Source organism: Alosa sapidissima, chromosome 13, assembly GCF_018492685.1.
Source record: "Alosa sapidissima isolate fAloSap1 chromosome 13, fAloSap1.pri, whole genome shotgun sequence".
Taxonomy (NCBI): Eukaryota; Metazoa; Chordata; class Actinopteri; order Clupeiformes; family Clupeidae; genus Alosa; species Alosa sapidissima.
Window position 1 is genome coordinate 12,340,155 of NC_055969.1, and position 12,712 is coordinate 12,352,866.

General features: G+C 38.9%; 1 protein-coding gene across 3 annotated transcripts; it reads left to right on the top strand.

Moving 5' to 3' along the window:
• The first annotated feature begins 971 nt into the window (after window positions 1-971).
• LOC121680668 (interleukin-31 receptor subunit alpha-like) lies at window positions 972-11,745 on the top strand. 3 transcript variants are annotated; one of them, XM_042060145.1, is made up of 16 exons: window positions 975-1,348; window positions 1,468-1,531; window positions 2,127-2,289; window positions 2,370-2,521; window positions 3,537-3,682; window positions 4,274-4,451; window positions 5,034-5,116; window positions 5,259-5,454; window positions 5,772-5,936; window positions 6,285-6,380; window positions 6,734-6,886; window positions 7,136-7,294; window positions 8,503-8,584; window positions 9,196-9,277; window positions 9,688-10,316; window positions 10,671-11,745. In XM_042060145.1, the coding sequence occupies exons 1-15, from the start codon at window positions 1,322-1,324 to the stop codon at window positions 10,279-10,281; spliced, it is 2,340 nt and encodes a 779-aa protein (XP_041916079.1). In that variant the 5' UTR covers window positions 975-1,321; the 3' UTR covers window positions 10,282-10,316; window positions 10,671-11,745. The 3 variants fall into 3 exon arrangements, with proteins under 3 accessions (XP_041916081.1, XP_041916079.1, XP_041916080.1); XM_042060147.1 differs by lacking the exon at window positions 1,468-1,531 and having other exon boundaries at window positions 972-1,348; XM_042060146.1 differs by lacking the exon at window positions 10,671-11,745 and having other exon boundaries at window positions 1,133-1,348; window positions 9,688-10,379.
• Window positions 11,746-12,712: the final 967 nt, after the last annotated feature.

The following is a 12,712-nucleotide window of genomic DNA, read 5'->3' on the forward strand; positions in this document are numbered from 1 at the left end:
AACCTTATGTTTGGTGGAAAAGTGAGATTGGATTTTAAGTAGGGCTGAATGTCTGCACTACTAGTCTATATATGAAGAGTTCTTTTCCAAAATTATATACAGTATCTCCATTTTAATGAATTTCCAGCACCACCCTGATTTAAACTGAATTTCAAAGTTCACAGTAGGCTATTACCCGGTGTCACAATTTCCACAAGTGACACCTATGAAGGTGCTATTGGGTGAACAGTTAACCCTCATAACCGTTCTGTGTTACTCATCACTACAATTCCGGTCGGCGCTGAGCGTTAGACCATGTCTTCCTCTAAGCACCTTTCTCAGTATCGCCACACCTCTTCTCGTTATCCATTGCTCCATTCGAGCATTTCCCTTTTCACACCACCAGACATGCCCCAATTCCTACAATCTAGCCTAGGCTACTACCCCAGTCATCTAGTGGTTCCTTGAATTCATCAGTTTGGTATAAGAGCTGGGATGATTATCTGGGGTGAGTGCGGTCTCACACTTGCTTTATAGTTCCTTTATAGTCCTTTAGGACTATTATATCAGATCTTATTGAGGTCAAAAATCTCTTTTAAAAAAGAGACCTGGCCAAGGTAGCAGCTGCCTAGACTACAGATTCAGAACATGAAATGCATGATACAAAACCCAATACACATACATACATACACACACAGACACACACACAAACATAATTGCCAGGCTTCCACAATAGGAAATGGGATGAAGAGAGGAACAATAACAGGAAATGGAATGTGGTTTTGAGAAACCTAGCCAAAGTAGCCTACATTACATGTATTCATAGATATATATACTCAGTATATATATCTATGATATGTATTGATGAATGAATGATGAATGTTAACCCGTGCTGATGATGCTAGGTAGCCTACAACATGCAATGCTTTTGCTTTTGCGGCTGACGCCAGCCTAGGCTACTTTGTGCTGTCTTAATGTTAAACAGACTTGGTTGTTGATTGGCCACTGTAGGGAATCCGATACCTACAGCAATAATTCAACAGCTTTTCTGTACGTTGATCTTCACAAAATCCATTAGTCCTGTATAGACCTGACATAAATCCCGATTGTCAGACAAAAATAAATCAAGTCCCTCCCACTACTTGTGCATGATGACGTGTGACGTGATGATGGTAAAGTAGTAGCCTAAGCCTGAGGTGGAGCGAAGGCAGAATCTTTAGTGAAAGGACAGTGTGACAGAGATGCTGTATAGGCTACAATATGATGTAAGAGTAATTTATGACAATAAACTGTCACTATTCAAGATATTTTCAGACTTACTCGAAGCCTCCAAAATGACTTCATGAATGACTTGAATCCTCGAATTATGGTAGGCTATATGGTTACAATTTTGAATAGTTGCTAAAGTTAATCATAGTCAGACTAGGCATACTTTATATTGCTTTATCGTCATAGTTTGTTGTTGTTGTTGTTGTTCTTCTTGTTTAGTGGCTGTTGTTTACCATGACGCGATTTGCATTTATTTGCCTCCTATGTGCTACGATGAGTGGAGGTGAGATCATTAATATAATTAATATATATTTTAAGCATTTATGTATGTATTAAGCTAGCCCAAAATATGACTTCAAAGTATAGGCCTACTTAAATGAAGTGTAATTAATGTAAAACAATTTATAATTTACTTCTAGGCCAGGCAGGCTACAGACTCGCAGATTTAAGAGCTTCTGTAAATGGAGAATGTTCCATTATTTACTGCTTCTCCTGTTGATGAGGATAAGAGGCAGATGAAATATCTATGCACAGCCTTTTCCAAATCTTTAGTTCATCTTATCATTGGATTACATGACTACGATAATAAAATGTGGTCATTCATATTGATATGTTAAGTCAATTTAGTCAATGGACATTAAAAAAAATGAATGAACACAGAACTTGGCAAAAGAAATCATACTATAGCCTGTTCTGTATTGGAGAGCTGGGTAGCCTAATATTGGTTTTCCCAGTAAAGAAACATCAGGTGTGAAGGGGTTAAATTCTGTTTTGCCTCTATTCACAGACAAACAGGCAAAACATTAATTATTCACAGACTACTAGGCTCTTCATATCATTAATGTCATTAATCATAACCTACTTTAATTCCTGAGCAGTAGGCCTATCCTGTAGGAATTCCAAGATGGGCATGCTTCCAAAGAACTCACAGAACATAACATGTGTTACACGCCTTAGGCCATTTATTGAGAAAGGCCTAACATGTTGGTGGAACCCATTGGGAATCTCAACAAGCACGCTATACTCAGTCACACTGACAAGGTAAATGCATATCCATCAAATATTCATCTGTATGCATATTCTGCTTAGTCTTCTAATCCAAATGTATTTATTTTCCCAAGACAACACAGTGCCAAACATACGGAAATAAACACTACGGACAACTGCTACTTTTTTCCAAGCCCAGGCATGGGGTATCATGTAACAGTATCAGTAGCAGCAAATTCATCTAATGACACCTGGCAAATCCATATTAACAACTTGTTTGACATTGGTAAGTAAGCGAAAGTAAAGTCATGACAAGTATGTACAGGCAATTTACCACCCAGTCCTCATCAGTCATGTCAAAATTCTATTCAAGTCATGTTAAATCAGCTATGTAAATCTGCTATGTATGTTGTCATTTCCACATATGCATGTAGACTACCATTAGCCATGGACACCACATTGAACACACAATAAATGCAAATATTGAATTTAGGCCTGCACAATGTAATGTGGAATTAACAATAGAAAAGTAAACAATTGCACAGTGTACTACACATTGTACCCTGTGCAACTCATTATACACACATAAAGACAGAAAACTGTGTTTCACAATCATTGCACCGTATAACAGTATTTTCACAAACAAGCACACCTGACACTGACTCTGAGAAGCCTGGAAGCCTTTTCAGCCAGCTCATACATTTCCGATGATAAACCATCACCTCTCTTACAGAAATTTCAGGTTTCTGGTGAACAGTTGCGGATAACTTTTGGCAATGTTGCAGCAAATTTGCAGCAATATCATATGCAAATTAGGTTTGTCACCTCAAGTTCACTGGAATTTTGCCATTATTGGCTAAGTGTGATGGCAAATCACTGACGATTTATCTCTAGTGGCAAACTTCTCATTTTTGCCAGAACTTTGCTGGAAGTTTACCTAGAGGCCAACATTGGCAAACTTCTGGCAATATTTTAAAGTGAACTTATTTGTTTCCCACAACTTGCTGCAAATCTGCCGCAAACATTTTTGTAAGGGCTGTGTTGTAGTGGCTGATACAGCTTTTGTGACATTATAACTAAGCTGCCATCTTCTGAGGAAGAAATATGAAGTGCCTCTGTGTCTTTTCAAGATAGTTAGATAAAACTCCTCTTTCATGTTAATGTTCAGTGGACATCACTTCCTGACCACTGTTGATCGCAAATGTGTTCTCTGATGTGAAATGATGTTCATTCTCGACCTCAGCAGTCCTGCGAGACACCATGACTCATGCTAATTAAATTATGCTTTTATCTCCACACAGTGAAATTTGACCCACCAGATCGCGTATGGGCCGAAGCCTACCCAGGAGGTATCCGAGTTAACTGGGAAAATGAGGAAATGGTAAAATCGCTGAAAAGGAACGTAATATGTGATGTTCAGTACCGTCAAGAAGCCCCTCATATAAAGGTAACATGAGTTTTTAAATAATATTGAATTCATTGTTTTATAATAAGTAAGTCTAACTATTAACCACCAATTTTTGACTATTGTAAATGATACTGAGGTGAGGTGAAGTGGAACTGAAACCATATCTGACCAGTTTATGACAGATAGATTACATTGAAGTAATGTAAACAAATTCAATCAAACTAGTATGGATTTTACACTTATGCTAAATAATCTGTAATTCTTCTGAATTCTCCTTCTTTGTTACATCAATGTTCCTTGTTCCTTCGGTTGCATTATGTTTCTTAATGAGATTAACATAGTCAATGTGACAGCTATAGACATTTACTGTAGAAAACTTGTATATAGTCTGTAAACACTTAATCAATATCACACGGGTGGGAGTGTTGTTGGTAAAGGATATCGCTATGGCCAAAGGCATTTGGTCGTAGGCATGATGAGGTATCATATAGAAAAGATGTCCTGTGTTGAAACATGTTTTATCCCAACCTGTCAAATTTGTCATATGGAACATTAACATCAATCAAACATTTGAAATAACATGTTAATACTATAGTATGACACTTTTTATTGGATTATTTTGGGACACAGAATGTATGGAGTACCACAACTGGTTGGCATAAAGGAAGCAATACTATGAATGTTATTATGAATATTACTGATGTGAAGCCATGCTTCAATTATACTGCATCAGTGCGTTGTTCTTTTGGAGAACAAATGTCCCCATGGAGTGAATGGAGAAGCAGTACAACCTTCCTGCCACTTAGTGGTAAGAAAAGGCTTTTATATTACATGTCATTCAGTTGATGCTGTTGTTCAGAGCTGGTCTGCTTCTAGCTTCTATGTTAAACTAGTTATGAGGCCCTACGGCTGGAATGATTAACAAATGTATTCTTGTAGCTCAGCTGCAGAGCCTGTAGACACACAATTTTATGTGTTTGGGTCTTTCTAGAGGGGTCTAAAGACATACAGTATCTGTTCAGCTTACACTTAATTAATGAAATGTTTCTTATGAGTTATGGTTTGTTTATTTATGGTATTTGTTTATTTTCATTATTGACCGTTGATATTGTATTGACATTATTGTTATCTTTACTATCCTTAATGTAGTTTTACCAAAGAAGAATAAATCTGCACTTTAGACTGCTTCGAATTGAATAAGAGTGAAAAGAGTGCTATAAATGGTGGTTAGTTTGGGCGATAAGTGAACTCAGGATAAGATTGCATTCTAAAGTGTGCATTCAGGATGTTTTTCATTCTTTTTGTACTGAATGTCATTTGTATTTCAAATGAATGTAGTTGGTGCGTCTAGTTTTTATGAAGCCTGGCTGTCTCGTTCTTGTGTCTACAGTAAACTCCATTGCACTCCATCTATGGAGAAGGGTGCTGAAGCTGGATGAGTTGGGCAGAAGGGTGGTTGATCTCATGTGGAAGGTAAGGAGATGTGTGAGAGGGACAAGGCTTTCAAAGTCACCATTTTATCCAATTTACTATTACTTTTTTATCCATTCTTAATCATTAAATGAGCCAGGGGTATGTACTGGCTCTAACATTAGTCTCTTTTTCCTGCATATAGGGCCCTCCTATGTCCTGCCATGCCATTGATGGGTATAACATTTTTGTTGATTCTAACTTCACTGGGTATTTAGAGCCTACCCAGAACCAGACCTCAATTGTGCTCTCTGCCACAACCCATCGAGTGATGATTGCTGCATATAAAAATGAAGCCATGCTTTGTAATGACTCAGTGGTGATTCCTGGTGTTGCTGAGTGTAAGTCTGTACATTTTAGTTAAAATGATTAACTGAATCAACAAATGGATGTAGTCTTTTATGTTTAGATATTGCATATGATTTGCATTGATAGGTTTCCTTTTGTGTGTATATATATATATATATATATATATATATATATATATATATATATACTGTATATATATATATATATATATATATATATATATATATATATATATATATGATGTGCACTTGTGGCCACACTGATATACTTCATTTGTGTGTATATATATATATATATATATATATATATATTAATATCTATAAATATAAATTCTTATTTGTTGGAGCAGGTGGTCCTCCTGTTCATTTGGCCCAGGCGACCGCCGGTAATGGCCAAATCTTGGTGTCGTGGGAAACACTGCTATATAATGTTAGCAGCTACATGGTTGTGTGGTACACAAACCGAAGCATCTACATGTGGCTGCAAACTCAAGACACAAACCTCTTGTTTCCTGGTGAGCTGTCTGTGGTGTGTCAAAATCACTTTGGTCCGTCTGTACTGTCATGGGGCTAAGAATGGTCTGATCCAAACATGGTGCCAAAATATTTATAACACATGGGAGTGTTTGATTATAACTCTCTCACTTCAATCAGATGGATAATTGGTTCAGGGAAGGTCATTTGTTTGCTTTTGTAGTCAAAACAAGGCAAATATACCTCTTTTGAAAAATGCAAAACAAAGTTTTTCTGTACACTGTTTTTTGTACACAATTCAGTATCAGTTAAGTCACAGTGATGGGATGATTGATGTGATGCTATTATTTGTGGTTAACCATTTTGAACATTGATGCTTATTTTGACAGGTGTGCCACAGGAACTTTACACTGTCATTGTTACTCCACTTTACAATGACACTCCAGGAAATGACAGCACCCTTTACATTTACACAGAGGAAGGGGGTGAGTGTGACAGGCTTTCCCAGGTGAACCTCAGGCCAAGGACTGTGTATTGAGAGTTTTCCACAGAATCATTCATGTTCTCCAAATATGTGCCCTTATTGTGTAATTAGACCAGATATTCTGTTGGTTTAAGCTATCCAGCTTGTGAATAGACCAGGTTCTGAGCAGCTCTTCTTTCTGACAATGTTTTTACAACTGTGCTTCTACTTTACAACTCGTTTAACCACAGGATGACAAAGTGACATTCAGTTTTAGACTCGGATTGGATGTCATGCTGATGTCAATTCTAGGAAAACCACTTAAGGCATTTAATTTCTGGATAGACTCACTTTATTTATGATTCTCTACCATAGACCCTGCTAAGGTCACTGGCGTGGAGGTTACTGATGTGGATGACACATGGGCAAAAGTGGGGTGGGATACTGTCCCTCCTGACCACTGTTGTGGCTTTGTGCTTAACTACACCGTGCTCTACAAGGCTACTGACACACAGCAGCCAGAGCTTAGTAAGTTGGACAGAATGTGCTTCACAGATTGTACTGTGACCAACTATGAGTAGCTATGAATTATTAACTTCTTCACTTGCAATTGACGTGGAATGTCTGTGAGTAAAGCTATTTTACTCACAGACATTCCACATCTGATTAACATCTGATGTTTTGTACAAATTGTACAAAAACATGTCTACATTTAAGACAAATACTAAATGTCTTGGCTATGGTTATGGGATTTGGCATTTTATCATCTTTCTCCAGATGTTACAGTGAACAACAGGATAGATCAGCCTGGCAGACGGCACTCTGTAATACTCAAAGACCTCCAACCCGGCACAGCATACAGTGTGTATGTGGTGGCTTCCTCCATTGCCGGATCCAGTGAAAGCAATTCTTATGGCTTCACAACAAGACAATTTGGTAAAACTCTTCTACACTATATGTTTTCACTTTCACAGTGTTGCCAGGTCTTTACTGGACTGGAATCTGGAGCTATGCTTAGCCTTAACATTTCACACTATTACAGCCTAATGTGCCAAAAATGTTTTATAACTAGATGTACCGCATAGCAGTACAAAACAGGGGCGAAGTACAAGATCCTGGGCCCTATGCATAAGCAGTCCTGATGGGGCCCCATGTCCCCCATCTCATGCATATATTCCAGACTTTTCAAGGGCCCTCTCCCTCCTTGGGGCCCTGGTAATCAGACCCACTTTTACCCCCAGTTTGACACCCCTGGTACAAAATATGTCAGCCGCTCAGTCCTGTACATCCTCTCCGCGAAAATAAATCACACTTGTCAATTTGTCTCCATCTCCTACTCTTGCAACTTTTATGTATGCTTGTATGTGTGTGCCTGTGTTTGTGCGTGTGTGTGTGCTTGTGTGTTGTGTTTGTGCATGTGTGTGTGTTTATGTGTGTGTTTGTGTTTGTGTGTGTGCGTGTGTGTGTGTGTTTGTGAGAGAGAGTGTTGTCGGGTTAACCTCACGGCAGTGGAAAGACTGGAGGCAGTGCGTCAGACGTTTGGGCAAAGGCAGTTGTAAGCACTTTATTTGCAAAAAATAACAATTCTCCTATTGACTGATGCACACAGCTAATCAAGGTCTAGGTGCTGTCTTGAGTTTACCTTACCCTTCTCTCCTTTAGACCTGTCTTGGCCCAGAATATATTTTGCATGGCCTGACCCACTATACTAACCAAAATCAATTATCTCTACAAACATACATTTCTGGTTCAAACATCACCACGGGCGTGGGGTGTGGGAGTGGCCCCTGGGGACCTAGTCTAGTGAGGCTACATGCCCACCAAGTTTCATGCGCCCCGGTGTTTCGTTGTCCTGGGAATCGTTGACCAAAAAGTAGATGACGGAAAAAAAAAAATCCTGACAATCTCTATATATAATCTCTATAATGAGCGTGAATTGAGGGTGACCTGACCAGAAGCAAAATCTACAAAAGATCTCAGCCTGGTAAGTAATCGTAAGTGAAGGAGTTACCTAACAAACAACAAGTTACCCAACAAATAAACCAATCAACCAATCAGTCAGTCAGACAGTCAATCAATCAATCAATCAATCAGTCAATCAATGTATTGTTTATTGAGCATTTTTTTTTATCTGTACTCTACAGGGCGAGTCTTCATTATGGTACTGGTGAGGACTGGATTTGGAGGGCTCTTACTGCTGATCACTGCATTGTCCATCTTCATTCTGTAAGATATCAGAATCAGAATAAGAATCAGCTTTATTGGTCAGGTTTACGTAAACAAACAAGGAATTGGACCCCGGTTAATCTTTGCTTTCAAAGTACAACACTCACTTAACCAGGGATGTACTCAGGGTTAACAGTGGGGGAGAACGGGGAGGAACGCAGTTCCGCCACCTCAGATAAATTAATAATAAATATATTCTTTCATACCAACGATATAGCGCGATGATATTGTCAGATAAATACAATAGAATTGACAAATTTACATAAAATATACAATAACAATTGAAGAGACAGAAGGAATAGTGTAATATCAGTATAGACAGAGATTTAATATTTAAATAGTGCAAGGCAGTTCAGTGCAATAGTAATATATTAATGACAATATTGTAATTGAAATATTGAAACATACATGAGATAGATGAGCAGAAAAGTGTTGAGGGGGAGGCTATTTCTGAGCATTCAACAGAGTGACTGCTTAGATGTCTTTGTGATTTATGTTTACTTTGTGACTGATGACTGTGGTTTTGGTTCTTTGTACTACTGTGTCATACTTTTGGGGTGTTTATGTGTCATGTTTCCCAATTTCCTCTCCACATGTTCTGTTCTGGGCAGGCTGTGGAAGATGAGGTTTCATAAGGTGCCAAACCCACGACTCAGCACTGTGGGCCAGTGGACCGGGCAGGACTCTAAAATGGTACAGAACTGACACAGTCTTTCCCTCCTGAACACACCTCTTCTCAGATTTGCGTTGTGTGTGTGTAGAACAACAGCTTAATGGCAAATTTTGTTCTGCAATATAGTACAGTATTTTCAGTCATATTCACATTATTAGAGGATAAGAGGAAAGAAGAAGGAACGCTTCTCTGGGTTGAAAAATGTTAGTTATAGTCAAAATATTCAGGGTGCTCTTCAAAATGGACCTAAGCTAAAGCATTGCAAAAACACGTTGGCATGTAGCCAATTTTGATTAAAGGCTTTTTATATTTACCCCGAGTGCCTCATTTTTCTGTTTTTTCAGCTTATTCTCATTATTGTTGAACTCTGCAAAAAAGTAGCTCAAAATCTATTTTTTTCATTTGTAATATTATCTCATTTCTTTTCTAGTATTCCAGTCCCTGGGGAACCAGTCACCAGCCATTACAGAGCATGCCATGTGATATCTCAACCCTGGAGGCTATCTTACCTCTTCATTTCTACCCTGGAGAAACCCACCAGTTCAGCCCACGGGTGTGCACAGACCTGTCTCAGGACAAGGAGAGTGTCACGCCTGGTCGCAGCACCAGAGTAACTGACACACCTGATCCTACTGACACGCCCTCCAACAGAGCCGAGACCAATGCTGGTTTCGAGGACAAGCCATTGTTAGGAAGGCATTCTGATGAGCCATGCCTGGAGCAGACTTTACCTTATATCTCCGTGAAGACAGGCCAAACACTGGCCTGTACTGTGGAGACACAAGGTTCCTCTTTACAGACTAAATCTTCTGAACTGGAACCTGGGGAACATGGTGAGCCAGGCCTGGAGCAGATTCTAGATTATATCTCCATGGAGACGGGCCAAACATCGGCCCATACTGTGGTGACCCAAGGTTCCACTTTACAGACTAAATCTGCTGAATGGGAACCTGGGGAACAAAGCACTGTAACCACGGCTCTGTCCTACATCACCGTGGATCAGTGCCATCCATCCACCAAATAAGACGTCTTTGATGTAAAAAAAATATATACATGTATATAGATAGATACTTTATTGATCTCCAGGGGAAATTCAAGGTCTCAGCAGCATACATACAACACAAACACATTCTTTAACAGCAGAAGAGTAATTAAAGTATATAATATAAAAACACAACTAAGCAGTAAGGACAGTAGAAGATAAAGAATATGCTAAATATACTAAAATACAAATTATACTAACACTTAATACAATATATAAAAATATACTAAAATACAAATAACAAAATTACAAATTATACTAACACTTAATCTAAATCAATTCTAAAAACAGTATCCACATAGTGGTGATTAATAAATCAGAGGCGCTTGCAATGACTGAGGCAGGGACTGAGCCTGTGATTCTCTGTGTATATATATTAAATAAATATAATGAGTTACCAGGAAAGAAGTCAAGTTCATCCACACCAAACTCTGCCATCTATGTCTTTATGGACCTTGCTTTGTGCACTGGTGCACAGTCATGTTGGAACAGGAAGACTGTTCCCACTAAGTTGGGAGCATGGAATTGTCCAAAATCTCTTGGTATGCTGAAGCATTCAGAGTTCCTTTCACTGGATGCAGTGAGCAGCCTGCAACAACAGCGGCGCTCGGGGAGCAGTGAGGGGTTAGGTGCCTTGCTCGGATTCGAACCGGCAACCCTCCGGTTACAAGTCCGAAGCACTAACCAGTAGGCCACGGCTGCCCACTAGAACACCTTTGGGATGAATTAGAGTGGAGATTGAGACCCAGGCCTTCTCGTCCAACATCAGTGTGTGACCTCACAAATGCGCTTCTGGAAGAATGGTCAAAAATTCCCATAAACACACTCCTAAACCTTGTGGAAAGCTTTCCCAGAAGAGTTGACACCGCTATAGCTGCAAAGGGTGGACAGACGTCATATTAAACCCTATGGATTAAGAATGGGATGTCACTTAAGTTCATATGTGAGTCAGGGCAGGTGACACAATACTTTTGGCAATATAGTGTATGTAACATTTGTGTGCATGTATGTTTCTATAGTGTGTGCATGTATGACTCCAGGACGTTTAAAAAACATTCTTGCTGTGGTTCATGGTGTATTTTGAAGTATCAGACCTTTATCCTGTTATCTGAAGCTAGCGACTTTTAGGCTTCAGTTTCTTGACTTGACTTAACCACATTCGCATGCAGAATGTGCTGATATTTAGTGGAAATCATTCTTGCCTCAGACTCCTGTGCCACTGGCTGCTGGCAGTCCCAAAGCAGAATAAATAAAACTGCAATCAGAGCTGCTGCAAATGAATTGTTTAATGGAATACTCTCCAGACATACCTTTAGGTAGTAAAGAAGGGTAGGACCTATACCACGAGGGGAAATTAGAGTGGAATGTTGAGCCTAGAGCCAGATGTGCATTCAAATTTGACAAACAGGCAAATGATCCTAGCAGGCTTTTCTTTGAACCTATAAATAAAGAAAAATAGTAAATTGCTTTAAACAGCAAGTAAAATACAGTAACCACGGCTAAAATATATTCATATTCTTGTCTAATATTAACAGGTTTGTTTAAGCAACTCTGCATGGTTGAATAGTGTAGACCTACCACCACTTCTATAGTGTTGAGAAATTTACTTTTGGAATATAATGGGTTACAGATTACTAGTTAGTGTTAAATAAAACTAACTAATAAAGTTATAAATAAACTAATAAAATATAAATAAACTAATAAGATATAACTACTGTGATTACTTAAACAAAGTAGCCTAATGTAACATTACATTACATTAGATTACTTTTTTTGTTGGCAAATGAAAAGCAGCAGAATTTTCAACAAGATAAAAATGAAATCAGCCTTCCTGGTGTGCATTACCCCAGGAAGGTCTGGTATTGCGTAGGAGCAGTTTTAGGCAAATTGGGTGGCTTTTAGTGCTGAACAGGGATCCAGTACGTTGAAAATGGATGAAAAGGGGAATTTCGTACACAAGTTAATAATAATCCTTTCCTAGCCTATGTAGGGTAATGGGGCCGGAGATTAGGCTATGTCTAACAGCCACTGCATACCCGTGTTTGTTAGCGTGTTGTTGCAAAATCAGCAGAAACCATTTTATGCAAGCAAACTGCATACAGGGATTCTTTATTGTTGGGTTCAGACATGATAATCATCCAAATATCTTGCATCTTGACCCGCACTGTGCCCTGATTCAGTGCTGCCAAAACTCTGCCCTGTCACTGGCCCTGCGCTGTGTGAAAGGGGGAGTGGCTACAATAGAGCAGAGAAAGCCAATGTGTGCTTCTTTTACCAATATATTTAACAATAAGGTTTGCATTACTTATCCAAACAACGTCAAACTTGCCACTGAACTTACTGCCCGTAGCAAAGACAATGTCAAGTTTGAAATCAATTGGACTAACGGTTCGAGAGATATGCAAATAACAGA

Excerpts from the sequence above, each read along its gene's own strand:
- LOC121680668 (XM_042060145.1), top strand. The coding sequence starts at position 1,322 with ATGAATGACTTGAATCCTCGAATTATG. Across the intron at positions 6,887-7,135 it reads CACACAGCAGCCAGAGCTTA|ATGTTACAGTGAACAACAGG; the intron begins GTAAGTTGGACA and ends ATCTTTCTCCAG. Across the intron at positions 9,278-9,687 it reads CCGGGCAGGACTCTAAAATG|TATTCCAGTCCCTGGGGAAC; the intron begins GTACAGAACTGA and ends TTTCTTTTCTAG.